Source organism: Phlebotomus papatasi, chromosome 1, assembly GCF_024763615.1.
Source record: "Phlebotomus papatasi isolate M1 chromosome 1, Ppap_2.1, whole genome shotgun sequence".
Taxonomy (NCBI): Eukaryota; Metazoa; Arthropoda; class Insecta; order Diptera; family Psychodidae; genus Phlebotomus; species Phlebotomus papatasi.
In genome coordinates, this window is record NC_077222.1 from 18,674,302 (window position 1) to 18,690,062 (window position 15,761).

The 15,761-nt window shown below is 30.0% G+C and overlaps 1 protein-coding gene across 1 annotated transcript in view; it reads right to left on the minus strand.

Moving 5' to 3' along the window:
* The window catches only part of LOC129798099 (uncharacterized), a 48,078-nt gene extending 37,459 nt beyond the window's left edge, over positions 1 to 10,619 (minus strand). Inside the window, exon 1 of the mRNA XM_055841069.1 lies at positions 7,405 to 10,619. Coding sequence (XP_055697044.1) covers positions 7,405 to 7,510 — 106 coding nt within the window. The 5' untranslated portion in view covers positions 7,511 to 10,619. The remainder of the gene's footprint in view (positions 1 to 7,404) is intronic.
* Positions 10,620 to 15,761: the final 5,142 nt, after the last annotated feature.

Consider the following 15,761-nt stretch of genomic DNA (forward strand, 5'->3'; position numbering starts at 1 on the left):
TATCTGATTTCACATTTACATAATTTGATTTCATGAAATTTTCCTTTTTCTAAAATATCTTCCCGAAGCCTAAGATTGAACATTCTTTGATAGCTGTAAAACATAATTATTAATTTTGAATTATTAATTTTGCATTTTAATTACTATTTCATCCGTTTCGTTGAGAAAAACAAAAGTTCAGACAGGTTTTAAATGAATTTCTGATAACTTTAAAAACATTTTTTTAGATCAGGAAAATTTAGTGAAATCAAAATTCAAATCTCTTTCATACTCAAAGGTTTTTCATATGTTTATCTCAATTTTTCCTACTCTTCTTCTTATATTAAACATCATAATAAATTCAATTTAACTCAGTTCAAATTTGAGTGCAAAAAAAGTGAGATAGACTTATGCAAAACGTTTCAAAAAGAGATTTAAATTTTGATTTCATTAAATTTTACTGAACTAAAAAGCGTACTAAAGCCATAAGTGATACAATTTGACAAATGAAAATTGAAATTTATGTATTGTATTTATCTGAGTTGATATTTAGCCTCAGTAAATTGAAAGTTAAGAGAGCTCTATAACCCTCAAATTTTCAGTTTTCGCTTACATTTGTGGTTGATAGAATAATTAATAAAATTGCTGAACGATGTGTTAATTTGAGTGATAACAATAGAGCGCTTATTATTATATAAGTATTCCGGGTTCGAAAACACTTAGGGTAAGTGTGCCAAATTTCGGCATAGTTGCATGCAAGCGCCAAAGTCTCAAGTTTGAAATGTAATTATTTTTAATGCAAATTGATTTTTTTGTTACTTTTTTATAAGGAGTGCTGCTTGGAATCTTGTAGACAGTTTATCGAATGAATAAAAAATGAATGAAAATGTAGACATTGCATTGGTGGCCTATTTCGGCCACCTTCATCTCATAGTTCCGTCCTTCCAGAATTCTTTCACTGCCTTTTTCAGATCATCGTGCTCGTCGAAGCGATATTTTTCTGCATTGTATAATCTTTAGAGTATGCAAAAACTAAGCATTCATGGAAATTTCAAGAACAAAAATGTGACCGGAATTGCAAGCTGGCCGGAATTTGGTACACTTACCTTAGTCACTATTTTTTCTAATCTTAACTTTTCGAATAAACATATTTAATTTATTTAAAAAAAGAAAATCTACGATCATAGATTGTAAATCTTTGATGTCAAACGTCGAAAAATTGCAATGATCTTTAGAAAAAAAACGACAAATCGGCATTCAAGTAGTCCATTTCCGGTTCAGCTACCCTTCGTTTTCAGTCTCATTGTTCTAAAATTCTCATGTTGATTATCTCAGATTTTTCTCAGTGTTAATGAGTTTATAAGAAATAAACACTCTCTCAAAATGTCATTTTATGCAAAGAAAGATTGTGCCTTTTTTCGTGATCTTCGTGGGTGAATTTAAGAGAGATTACAAGACGAATTACAAAAAAAAGTATTACACAAAAAAAGTCAGTGATTATTCATTTTTTTCTCTCTCTCTTTTTTTTAAATTCCTCAAGAGTGGGTGATCTCTGGACATTTTTGCAACAAAATGCAGAAAAAAAAACACAATGATCGGGTGATCTGGGTATTTTAAATTTTAGTGATCTTGCATGAAGATCAATTGCGATCGCATTTAAAGTTGCTTAAACGCTGAATATGTCGCGTTTAGCGCATATAACCATGTGATGTCATGTGGCTTGTGGAAGGTGAATAGGTCAATTCTGGTGCTCACGATCACGATCATTTTATGAAAATTGTACGTAGAATAGTTAAATTGATCAAACAAGGCGTCTCTCTTTTATCATAACAATTTTCTGCCATACAAAACTTCATCCAATTCTCCCCGTGATCTTTCTCTCTCTCCTAAAAGACTTGATCTCTGCGATCGCGCATGGTGCAGAAATACAAAGAACAGGCTTCTATGAAGTGATTTCTTGCGCAATACCTCAACATGAAAATTTTAATTGCACACTTTGGAGAGCGAGAGATCGCTTTTAGAGAAAGAAATTGACGCTCTCCAATAACAATTTTATGTTAGGGGAGGGTTAGGTAGCTTCATGAAATTCAAATTGAATTTAATACATCCTGTTAGTTATAGCAACTAATAACAGCAATAAGTAACAATCACTAACAATAATTCGTAAATTCCATTGGTCTGTGGCTATTGAAGATGATTTCATCTAGATGTAAAGTACGCAAAATCTCCCAATGCGTGGAAATTCATACACAACTGGGGAGTTTTCAGGAATAAAAACAGAATACTTGTCTGAATTTCATATACCAATTTAGATGTAATTTCCTAAGGATTTTTGTCATATAATTATTCTATTTTGATTTTTTTTATATAAAGTGATAACACTGATAATACTCATCTGAATATTAAAATGTCATTAGCTAATGTATACCTTTATATCTCTAAAACATGTATTATTAGTTTAAAAATGCTAATAGCATTCTAAAATCTAAAATTTTAAAAATGCTAAAGCATAAATTTTCCGGTTAAATCATTTTGAAAAATTTTTATTACAATTTAGCATACAGATATTTATCAAAAAAATGTTTTTGATCTTTGTTTAACCGTTTATCAGTTTACCTAGCTTTCTACAAGAGTATTTTAAGTGGTTTTAAACCAAAATGATTGAATGCTAGATACAAGAGACTCCGCGTTTAGCTTTGGTTAAAACTGTCCCTCACGTACTTATAAACGTGCCAAACTGCCAGACTAATCTATAAATTCATCCATTTTTATCTTGTTTTTGTCATTACATAATCAAAAATATAGAATTTTATAGAATTTACTCAACTAAATCAAAAGATACAACATAGTATTGCGAAAAGAATCTTGAAAAGGTAAGTGAAGTGAAGCACTTATCGACCAACTTTTGGTTGGATATCTTCATTTCAGATTAAAATGATTTTTCGAAAATTATTTGTCGCTTTTAACGAATATTTTTTCGCAACATTCCATTAATAAAACTAATGCAAGAAATTTTGCATAAATATTTAATAAAAATAAACGAATAATTTTCAAAAAATCATTTAAGTAATTTTGGGGTAATGATCCAACCTTCATGGCCTATATGCTTCGCTTATCCAACCTGCTTTAATAATGCGATGTAATTGTCTAACGAATACCAAAAACTGAGCAATATTCCTTAATCGCTTGCATAGATACACATAAATCGAGTCAAAAAGAATCAAAATAAGCCATTTTGAGTAAAATTTCTCACAATGTGCGAAATTCTCTACACATTGAGAGCAACTTTCGTAAAAAATTGCATTTTCGACAGAATTCTGACGTTTCCACCTACAACGATTCAGGCAATTTGTTCCTAATGTGTAGAGGTCTTAAAGGCTGTAAAGGTCATGAAACACATTGGCAGAAAGTTCAAATTTCAAATAAAGATACTTCTTTGGATGGTACCCAATTGTAGAAATTAGTGATTTTTGAACTATTTTTATTTTATTTTGAAGAAGGTTGTGATACTGTTGCGAACCTCCTTAGCTTACAACGCCATGGAAGGCAAAAACAGTAGGGGAGACTGGGGCAAAAACTCAGAAAACGGACATTTTATTTTTTTAGAAACTACTCGAACGCCCCAGAAATTTCTAATTAACGCAGTTTTATAGGAAATTTTCCGCTCTACAACTTTGTCAGTCATATTCCTCTATTTTTTAAGGAAATATATTTATCGAGCCGTTTTATAAAACGTAATTTTGTGACCATTCTCAAAAATGCTGGGCCAAATAGTATCAGGCATGGGATGTTATCACATTTTTGATTCGATTTGTTACGGGATTCCGTAAATTTAAAAAAAAAATCCTAGATAACATATTTTCATAGGAAATTTATTCCTCTACACATTTGTAAAACACCGTTTTCTCTATCTGAACGATTAAAACGTTTTTCAAGCTATTTTAGAAAAAAACACACAAAAGACTGCAAATCGTTTGACCAATGCAAACAACAAGGGGCGACACATGACATTGATGTTTTTTTGCCGTGAGACATCATAAATTATTTCGATTTTTCATACTTTTTGCTCCATACCTTTTGTTACTTTTTACCCCAAGTGGTCGTTCTTAATAAAAAGATTTATTGTGAGAAGAATCTTTGTAAAATTCTAAAATAGCTAGCGGCTTCGTATTCAAAGAATCCAAGTCATTTAGGAAATAATCATCAGTGAATAAATTTTGAATAATAAGTAGATATTAATTGATATATTCTTCACGGAAAATATTTCAAAAATTGGGCTAAAAATTTTGATATTTTTTGTTTTCTAAATTCCTTGTTCGAATTCTAAGAAACATACAATATCGAAGAAAGTCTATGGAAGCTATCTATGGAAAAAATTTTAAGCCGCTATCTTATTTATCTTAGAAGATATTGAATTTTGAAATTTTCGATTTGTGACTTTTTGCCCCAGTCTCCCCTATAGATTACAGATTGCTTATATTCAATAAAGAAAAGCTAAAAAATTAGCTAAGTATTCTACTTTAATTTTCTTAGTATTCTTTATGATTTGGAGCGGTCTTATTTTCGTATTTCCGCTTAGTACATTTTCTTCAAGAACTGCTAACAAATTTAAGAAACCGTTTTGTCAAAAAAAGAAGCTTAAAAACGTGTCTTTTTTCTATGGTATTTGCTGGAGTGATATGATCTCTGCACACAAGAAAAATTTATGTCCATATTTAACATTTTGAAGAAAATTTTACAGTTTCATGGTCTCTACACACTAGAGAAATTTATGTCCATATTGAAGAGTTTCTCCTACACAAGCATACGGAATTTATTTCAATATGGACATAAATTTGTCTAGTGTGCAGAGGCCATTACCTACACAAACGTAAGAAATTTGCATAAATATGCCAAATATTGACAAAATTTTCATCAATATTTGAAATATCGATGAAAATGTCTTACGGTTGTGAAGGAAGAATATTGACGAAATTTTCGTTAATATTGAAGCAAATTTATTACGATTGTGTAATGGTCTCTACACACTAGAGAAATTTATGACAATATCAAAGTTAATTCCCTACACTGTTTTTTTTTTGTTCCCCCCTTACCTATTTTGTAGGTCTAAAGCCCTCCGGCCTAATATGACCAAGAACCATTTCTGAAAAAGCTAAAATGCTACATAAATAAATAACAAATAAGAAACAACACAAATAAATTAGAATTTGTTTCCCTATAAAATTGTCTCACTCAAATTTAAGGCTGTCTCTCTATTAAATTATATTCCAATACTATTATTACAATTTTCTTCAGGGTTTCCGACACCCTACACTGGTGTAGGAAATACTCTTCAATATGAACATAAATTTCTCTAGTGTGTAGAGGCCATAAACCTGTCAAATATTGACAAAACTTTCATTAATATTTGGATTATTGAAGCAGATTTCTTATGTCAAAATTTCTCATAGTGTGTAATGGGCTACACACTAGAGAAAAAAATATGTCCATACTTGACAGTTTTATTCTATACCAACGTAAACAATTTGCTTCAATATGGACATAAGTTACTCTAATGTGCAGAGGACATAAAAGAAATTAAAGGAGTTGATGCAATAAAAAACAACTTCCCAATTAAAATAGACCGTTTTTGTTCAGAGCGTGTCAAATACAACTTTGGTCACCTAAACGTTTTAACTCATCCACTGAGAGAAACATATACATACAACATATAAATAACCTTTATACATATCGTCAGTTAAATCAGCATTTGTCGTAACTTCCTTTTGACAACTTTTCAGGAGACGAAATTTTCAGTTCAATATTATTTTTCTTAAAAATGAGCCCCGAATGCGATACTTTTGAGTCAAAATAATGAAAGTGGCACTAATAAACTGTAAGTTAACTCAAGAAAATCTTTATAAAATTATTTAAAAGCTGCAATATTGAGAAATATGTTAGAAGAAACACAATAATATTTTATCGTATCTTCCATCATTTATAAAGCCGTAACTTCCAATGTATGGAGATTCTGGAAGTTACGACAATTTTCTAAAATGCATTATATAAATTTGAATTATTCTAGTGATAATAAGCGCCATTATTTGACTAAATTAGTCAATAATACTGTTATCCCTGTCCCTAAAAGTTTTTATTTCATAAGTTTTATTAAATAAATTGTAATAAAATTTGTGCGCCACGTCGCTTGTTTTGTTTTGAATTAATGACAGATGGGTAGGGATTTTTTCTCACTTTTTTCTCGCAAATATTGAATTAAAATGATTTCATGTTATACTATTCGCACAGTCTTTCGATATTTGGAAGAGTTTATAAACGTTTTATTGAGAAATATTGCAATTTTGCTGCAAATTACAAGCCACACAAGTGAGCAAAAGAACTTACGGCAAATGCTGATTAGAGAAAATTTTGTATGAAAATTTGTCGTAACTTCCCCAAAAATGGAAGTTATGACAAATTCTGATAAATTTTTGTTAATTAAAGGCACTTACGATAATTTTTGTTTAAAATAATTTTTATTGGGCTTATAAAAGTTTCTTTTTCACAAGTGCGTTTAATAAACAAAATTACGCAGATTCCAAATATGTATATATCTCAAAATCGCAAAAATGAAGTTACGATAAATGCTGATTTAACTGACGATATAAATAATACATATAAATACATATAAATAACATTTCCGGAAATAACATTCCGGAAATGTTAATTTTAGCCTCCAGTATTGATCCAAAATCGGTGTAAATATTACCCTTTTTAGGTGTATTATGGGTTAAAGTTACCCTTTTCATGTTAATTTTACCCTTAAAAAGGTGTAAATTTAACATTAAAAAATGTTGATATATTTTTACACCTAAAAAGTGTTAAAGTTAAGAGGAAAAAAACTTAATCGCACCCTCTTTATTTCTCAGTGTTCCAACCTGAAACTGCTTCACTGTCCCCTAGACTTTCAATTTTCTACAGAAATATTTGCATTGCGCGTGATCATGTCACACTGAAAAAGGGGATGATCTCTCCAAATGATCGTAAATGCGATCATTGGCCAAGTGATCGTATTTGGGTGGAATTTCTCAGAGTTAATTAGGTGCAGACAGGTATGTCAATTTTGTCGTTGAAAAGGAGAGCCTGGTGTAGTAAAAATTCCTTAAATGGCCAATACAACTCTTGCTTGACATACACAACAAAAATATCACTTTTCACGATCGCTATTCCCTCGATTCCTTCACTATTTCACTGTACAACAACAACAAAAGATTGCCAGAAAGATCACTCTTGCAAAAGGGAGACAAAGGAGATTCTTTTGCGTGATCATTTAAATTCCTAGAAGGAAAAATTTTCTCTTCCAACTTCTATGCTGATCTTTACACTTCAAGTTTTTTTTCGGTATTGCTTTTTAAAGGTATTTTTCAATAGCAAAAATGATCTATCTACCTGTTCGATAGGCTAGAGTCAAATTTCCTGCTGCTGCACGAATGTGGCAAGAACTGATGAGGATGAAGATCAACATAAATTGGCATGCCCTGTAGATCCGTTCCATTCTGACTGATCATTCTCCATAATCCAGTGAATGTTTTCAAATTATTATTCACACAGCAATTTCTTTTCTTTTTTTTTTGTTTGTAAATATTTACACAATTTTGCGTCTCGATCACTCTTTTTCTTATTTATTTTTTTCTTTTTGAAAAAATCGTCTTTTATTTTTTTTTTTGCACACAATATCACATCACTGAAACTGCATTGAAGCACATTTTTGCATCAAAATAAATCGCACTGAGGATCATTTGGATGATCACTGGACTCACGATCGCATCGATCTTCACTCATTGACTCACAAACATGAACTGAAGCTGATCTTAGAGACTCTGATTCCCTCTCCTCTTTTTTTCAGCTCAACACAACTCACTTCTTTTGCCGTTTCCAGACGTTGGCAACCTTTCTCTGGTAACTCAAAAGATCTTTTCCATCTTTTATTTTTAATGATCGTTAATATAACATGAAACTGTTACAATTGAATATGTTAGTTTTTTGCCTTTTTTTTTCAAACGCTCTCCCATTCATTTAACTATTTTATGCCGATTTTTTTTTAATTCGTTTGCCATTCATCAAAAAACTTATTTTCTATAAAGAACCATGAAATAATTTTCTTAGCATTTGATTAATAAATTTTTTTCTCTCTTTTTAAAATTGTTTTACCTCTCGATAATGTAAAAAAGATTTTTTTTATTGTGGAAAATAAAAAAGATAATTCACCATTATTTTTTTAAATGATACTCTTTTGAATTTTCATGTCAAAAAAGCATCTATTTTCTTATTTTTTTTTTTCATTATTTTCCATATTTTTAATGCTATTTTAGAAATATTACGCCGTCTATTTAATCTTTTTCTTCTTTTTCATTTGGTCTCATCACACACATTTATTTAAAAAATAATTAATAATCAAATAAAATGAATTATATTTTGATTATAATTCTTAATATATCTTACTCATGCCCCCCCTTACCCCCTTTCAACTATCAACCTTAAACGTTTAAGAGAATAATAATTTTCTCGATAAAATATACAGCTAAATTGAGATATTTTAATGATTGTTATTTATTTTTTTCACGCGATATCATTCACCGCGTTTAAAATGCTGCAATTTAGAGATATACAAGATTACTAGAAAAAAATTTGTTATATATTTTGTGCTTAATCATTTTTGTTAAAGTTTCCTTAATATTTTTTTCACCTTTTTTTCTTCTTCTTCGCTATATTGGTGTGAGAATGGCTCAATTTATTGATCACATCCTCTATTGGCAACTGTTTCTTTCATCATTTCTTTTTATTTCAACAGAATAAGTCCATCCCATTGAAAAAGCTCTCAACTCACAATTACCCTATGATTAACGATAAAAGATTTTCTTTTTTTTTGCGTGAGACAAAAATACGAGAGAAGTACGTGGTTTGAAAGCCAGATGCACGAAAATTTGGGAAAGAAGCTTAAATCAAATTTAAGAATTTTTTTCCACTTCTACTTTATTTAACTTATTTAACTATAACACTGAGAAAAATATAAGGGAAGGCTTTCAGGTTTCGCACACACTCTGGTTTCGAACACTTGATATTCTTCCAATGTTCCTTTACTGATTCTGACCTATTTTTTTTATCAGAAAATGTCTGACATAAAACGGGTTTTTAAAATATATTGCCCTGCTCTGTTCGACGGCTGCCTAGGTGCGAAACCTGAAAGCGTTTCCCTGATCATTTTAATTGGTAAATTTTAGTCTTTTCATCAACTTAGAAAAATGCCTTTTTAAGAATCGTATACAATAGAAGTAATAGAAAATGATTTTTAACTTTTATTTTTGTCCTCAGTGTAGTAGGGTCATTTGCCTAAAGCGAGACTGTTTGGAAAGTTGGACAAAGCAATGTGGAATGTGAGACACCTCCTTAAAAACTTAATAATAAATCAATTAAATATTTATATTTTCGATAAAAAGATTATTAAACTTAATTTTATGATTATTTCAGAAGTTAAAAATGCAAAAATTGTTATAAAACAATCAAAGGGTGACTTGCAAGAAGAATTTAAAAAATGTATTGTATGCGTGATATTCATAAACTTGACACGGTAGTTGTTATTTTCTCTGTTTCTTATGGAAGTTGCTAGAGGAAAATGTCAAAGTGTTTTGTTTGATTTTTCGGCATAATTTGTGAAATATTGTTAAGTCCGCAGTGAAAATCGAAGGACATACATCCATTTAAAAGGTGAATAAAAAATATTTGTGAAATATTAAATTTAAAAAGGATAGAAAAGTGATTTAATTTCGTGTTGCTTTCAAAACGAGTTTTATGAAATCTTGAAAAGTTGATTTTGTTAATGAATTTGGTGGTTTTGTGCAGTGAAATCATGTTAACAAGGACGACAAAGATCCTTAAGTATCCGGAGAAATAGTTGCAACTACAATTAGTAGCTGATAAGGAGAAAATCTCCTGACAAGGCTGCAAAAATTTCCAGATTCCTAAGACCACTTTTTCTGATAGAATGGATAGTAAATATCCCAAAAACTTCTGGAGAAAGACAAATAGGAGCCTTTACAGAAGTCTCAAAGGAAGTGGAAAAGGATTTGGGTGGATGGGGAATTGAAATATGCTAAAAATTGCATCCACTTTAAAGCTATAACTGCTGGACAGCGCGAGGCGTTTGTGAAATTTACAGAACCTCTTTTTGGTTGGACGTCCAGGAAGTTCTTGGAAATTAGCGTTCCTCAACTGTTACCCGAACATAAAGGAGGGATTAGCATAACCATCAAATGTGCAAGTATACAGAGAAAACCCTCAACATTTGATTTTATACATATTTTGTATGATATTTTGTCATTAATATCACTATGTCCAACTTTCCAAAAGTTTTTGTCCAACTTTCCAAAATTTTGTCCATCTTTTCAAAATGTGTTATTATTTAATTTCCGTGAATTTTCCGATTATTCAGTTGCAATATTTAATTACAACTGTTAAGATACTGTTAAAATATTTGTTAAAAAATCCAATGATACAAAAAAAAAATGGTAAAAAATAATTATTTATTCAGTTTAAAAATGCATTTGAAATTGAATTTTTTCTTAAGTGTCTCGCTTTCCACCATTCACCTTATTTTTGATGAATTTTTTTCTCTAAATTATTCAAATGTTTTGAAAATCATTATAAAAAAGAATATTGCACTAAAAATGACTAAAAATAGAAAATATGGAAGAGTATCCAAATGTTTCCTAATTTTATGCAAAAACAAAATTTTAGGGGAATGTAGGCATAGGGTAAGTGTGCCAAATTTCGGCCAGCTTCTAATTTCGGCCACTTTGAGTGTAATTTCGGCCATGGAAATAAATTAATTAAAATTATGTATGTAATCTTCGAATAGTCAATGAATTCATTTTGCTTTTAAATATTTATTCATTTTAGGATGTATTAACACAAAGACCGTTAAATTTTAGGTATAATTTGAATTTAAATTGCGTTGTAAAAACTCAGTGTGGAAAGAGTCTTACAAAAAATGTGACAGATCGATTGTGTCTCTAGCAGTGTTGTGATTTGTGGTGAAGTGCAGAAGATTTTCCTTTGGTGTTTTTCATGAAAATTGATTAGCTTTCATTAAAGATTGTTTCTGTTTATGTTAATAGTGAATCAATCTTAAAATTTCGGGTAAAATTTCCCAGCTGGATCCTGTATTTCGCGTAAAAAAGTATATACTTTGTGAGCGTCTCTACGGTGAGGTAGTGTTGCCTATTTCGGCCACATCTTTTGCTTTCCTAAATTTCTTATTCATTTTATGTTTTCTTTTCAATTTCTGAATTCTACAATATCCAGAGAAAAAAACCATCGCTTCTATGAAAAAGATGATGTGAAAAAGTCATTGGAAGAGTTCAGGAAGTGCAAATTGCTACGGGAATCTGCGCGTAAATTTAAGATGCTACTCTTCAGGTCTTCAGGACAAATTACACGGAAGATCTGAGGGTTTGTGGGTCATATAAACGTATTAAACTAAATATTAAACTCGTTCCGTTTGACGTTTTGAAATTTTCTATCCGTTGCGTCACAAAATGTGGTCGGAAAAAAGGTGGCCGAAATTTCACACAAAGTGGCCGAAATACTACCCAAAGCAATGTCCATATTTTTATTAATTTTTCAATATTTTAGGAAGTGATTTAAAGAAAACAAAAATGATAAACTAGTCTTGAAGGTTCCACACAACCCTCCCGAAAAGGAAGTAACAAAAAATATCAATATGAATTAAAAATATTGCATTTCAAACTTAGGACTTCGGTGCTTACATGCAACTATGCCGAAATTTGGCACACTTACCCTAGTTCGCACGCGTGAACCTTCAAACGATGTGAAGGATGTAAATTTTCATGAAGTTTACGATCCTCTATCTTATGGACAATGACGTCGCAAGGATTTTAGTAGAAAGTGGGTCAAATTTGAAAAATTGTCAAGTGGTGTTTGAGGAGAATATTTTTGGAGGATTAAACCCTCAAAAAAAGTTTTTTTTTTGAATGCTAAGAATAACAGGTTTCTCATAAAATCGCACAAAAAAGCTAATTTTGATCGTATCTGAATTTATGCCTTTTGAAACATAAATAAAATACTTTACCAGAGCCTTAAATTAAATGAAATGGATTTGAGAAAGTTCGGTTTTTTGACTTTATTTCTGGACCGATTTTGATGAATTAAGGCAAGGTGTATGAAAATGAATAGCTTTTTTATTTGAAGGAAATTGCGTATTTAGCTTATGTATTCCAAAAAAATCTGCTAAGATTAGAAAAGCTTTAAAATTCTATTTTTATCCGATTTTGAATATTTAAGTGGTTCGGATGTTAAACAATATTAGTTTTTTCTGGTTTAAGGAAAACGGATATAAAAATTAGTCCGAAGTTTCCATTGAAACTCCCTATCAAAAAAATATACACTTTCTGTTTAAAATTTTCCTATTTATTATAAACTCAAATTATTTTTAAAATCAAAAACATTTCCGATGTTCTTGACTTTACAAAATTGTCATGAAATTCACATTTTTATCGAGTTTTAAAAGCTAATTTAAACCTAATCTTAATTAACCTTATACATTTGAATGCTTGCTAAAGACACCAAGTATAGACTTTCACTTGAAGAAAATACTGGAAAATTTAATCTTGAGTCTCAAGAGTTTTTCTGTAAAGTTTCTTTCAAAAATTGCATCAAAACTTTTAACGACTTTGATTATTTTGGGACAGATGACAGATGTAGAATATTTCAGAGTTTTCTTAAAGCTCTACTAAGACAATGATTAAAGTTTTCTTTGAGAAAAGTTGATCAAAAGCTTCCCCAAAGTCCTCCCAAAAACCCCATTTAAAGGTTATAAAACTAGATATTGCACGCAACCGCTTAAAAAAATCACCGTAAATCGGTTTTAATCATAATTTGCATGATTTTGGATTTTTTAAAAGGTTTATAAAATTCTAGAAAACACCTTTCAAACCAGTAAATGCGTTTTTCTTCTGTGAAAATACCCTTAAATTGGGCTATATTTAGTGTTCTTGACTTGTTTTTAGTGTTATGCTTTTTCTTTTTAAATTTATTGAATATTCGTGTAAAGGGGGATAAAGGTTCCTCCCTGTCCCTTTCTTGTTACGAACTGCCTTATAGATAAAAAATGACGAACAAGCTTAAAAAAGTACAAAAAGAAAATGGTGATCATTTGAAGGTTCAAACATGTGAACCCTGCATACAGTTCCCCATAGAATATTTTTAATAGTGAAAATGTTGCGGTAAGTTCTTGATAGAAGATAATTATCCCCAATTCTGAGATAAAGAAAACTCTTGCTAAAATTTTCAATCAAAATCCAAAAATGGTTCTCACTTTTATTTCAAATGAATTATTAGCCGTACTCACTATGGCGTTGTTATCTCGTAATCTCCGTAATCTGTTATCTTGTTATAATTTTTCATTTATAAAATACATTACGAGAACATAACGAGATAACGAGATAACGATATTACAAGATAACAGCGCCATAGTGAGTACGGCTATTATATTTTTATGTTTTAACTTTTAACTAACAGATTGAAAAAATGTAACGGTCTATAAATCGGAAAATAAGAGTTCAGATTTTAAATATCGATAATGGATAAAAAGTTCTGAAAAAAATTTATAAAATTAAAAAGAACATAGAAAATTAAATTTTGTTTAATTAAACTTTATATACATTAGCCGTACTCACTATGGCGCTGTTATCTTGTAATATCGTTATCTCGTTATCTCGTTATGTTCTCGTAATGTATTTTATAAATGAAAAATTATAACAAGATAACAGATTACGGAGATTACGAGATAACAACGCCATAGTGAGTACGGCTATTGAATTTTTTATCGTTTTAGCTTAAAGAAATTCGACAATTCAAAATAAAATATCTGTATCAAATAACACAAATTAGTTTACAGAAGTATCAAGCAAGATTGATTTCTTAAAGATTTATCTTAAAATTACAACGTAGGCTTTTTTTAAATTTCAGAAAATATCATTTAAGAAAACTTAAATAGCTTTGAATTAAAATATGAGTCTAGAACATGTTTATTTCAATTTAATATTATACTTTTGTCTAAATAAATATTACGCAAAAGTAGAAAAATAGACGTGACACGAAATTTAAAAAAAATGTATTTATAGAAATTGTTATGCATTTGTAGCAAAAGAATCACAAACGCTTTATTTTCTTTATCAATTGCCTAGTTCTTAAAACAAAACTAAAAATAAGAGAGCAAAATTAATAAACTCCTAAAAATATTTTTCAAATTCAAAATACTTGTTTTAAAAAATATCCAAAAATTCAAATGTTCATGAACCAACTCTGAAATAATACTAGATCTATCATTTCACTCTTGTTTTGTTCAAGAAGAAAGAAGATTATTAATACTGAAAATGAAATATTTTGCTTTTGTTAACTTTCTTCAAGACATCAGGGTTAAGTTTATTTAGTTAATTTTAGTGGACTTGCATGATTAAGGTGTTACATGTATAAATGGGGGGAAGTGAATATACTTTTGAAATATAGTTTTTTATCCTAATTTTAAGTAGAACTTGAGATTTATCAGGTCCAACTCCTTTTAAAAATAGGATAAAAAAAACCTATTTTATAGATGCCTTATTTCAAAGGTACTTTTTGAGAAAGATACATCAATTACGGGTACTATACCGACCACCGACTCATGACTGATAAAGTTGGATGCAGTCAGGGTGCAAATTTCAAGATCTTTCAAAAAAATCCAAATTTATGTAAATCGGTTGGAAAATAGGCCCTCCAAAGTGGTTAAACTATGATCGTCGAAAATTTGATATTGAAATGGTTTTCGAACATAGGTGTCCAAGGACGAAATATTAGCCTTGACTACCTCTAAAACATATTCGAAAATGCAAGAAATCGTAGGAGTCGTTTTCGAAAACCAAAAACATGGTTTTAGATTGGAAGGAGGGTGTAGCGGGAAAAAGAAAAAAGACTGTCCTAGATAATGATGACTTAGGGGGGAGGTGACGGGTCGTCGAAGATCGGAAATCGATAACTCATATCATTTAAGCTCTAGCCGTCTCATAAGCTTTCGCACAAATAAAAAAATATTTTTGATTTTTTTTTTTTGAGAGAGATACATCAATTACGGGTACTATACCGACCACTGACTCATGACCGATAATATTCGATGCAGTCAGGGTGCAAATTTCAAGATTTTTCAAAAAAACTCAAAATTTAAGCAAATCGGTTGAAAATAAGCTTTCCAAAGTAGTTAAAGTTTGATCTTCGAAAATTTGATATCGAAATGGTTTTCGAACATAGGTGTCCAAGGACGAAATATTAGCCTTGAGTACCTCTAAAACATGTAAAAAAATGCAAAAAATGGAAATCAATATTTCTGTAAAACAAATAGTTAATTGGTAGATTAAAAATTCATAAATTACAGAAAAGAAAGTAAAGCTGGCTATACATTAGACATAATTTATTGAAATATTTCTTTTCAATGTCAAATATTGATAAGGATTGCCTCCACATTGCAAAGATTTATTGACAAAGAAGAAAACAAATATTGAAATATTTGTTTCAATATGGAACATTTTATTCAATATTTTATTTCATTATTTTGAATAGCTACAAACTAGGCCAAATTATTTCAATAAAAAATTTCAAAGTCACATTGAAATAAAATTTCAAAGAAATTCTAAATATCAAATTGATTTGATATTTCCTTCAATATTTTTTAATGGTCAGGAATTTTCGTCCTTCAG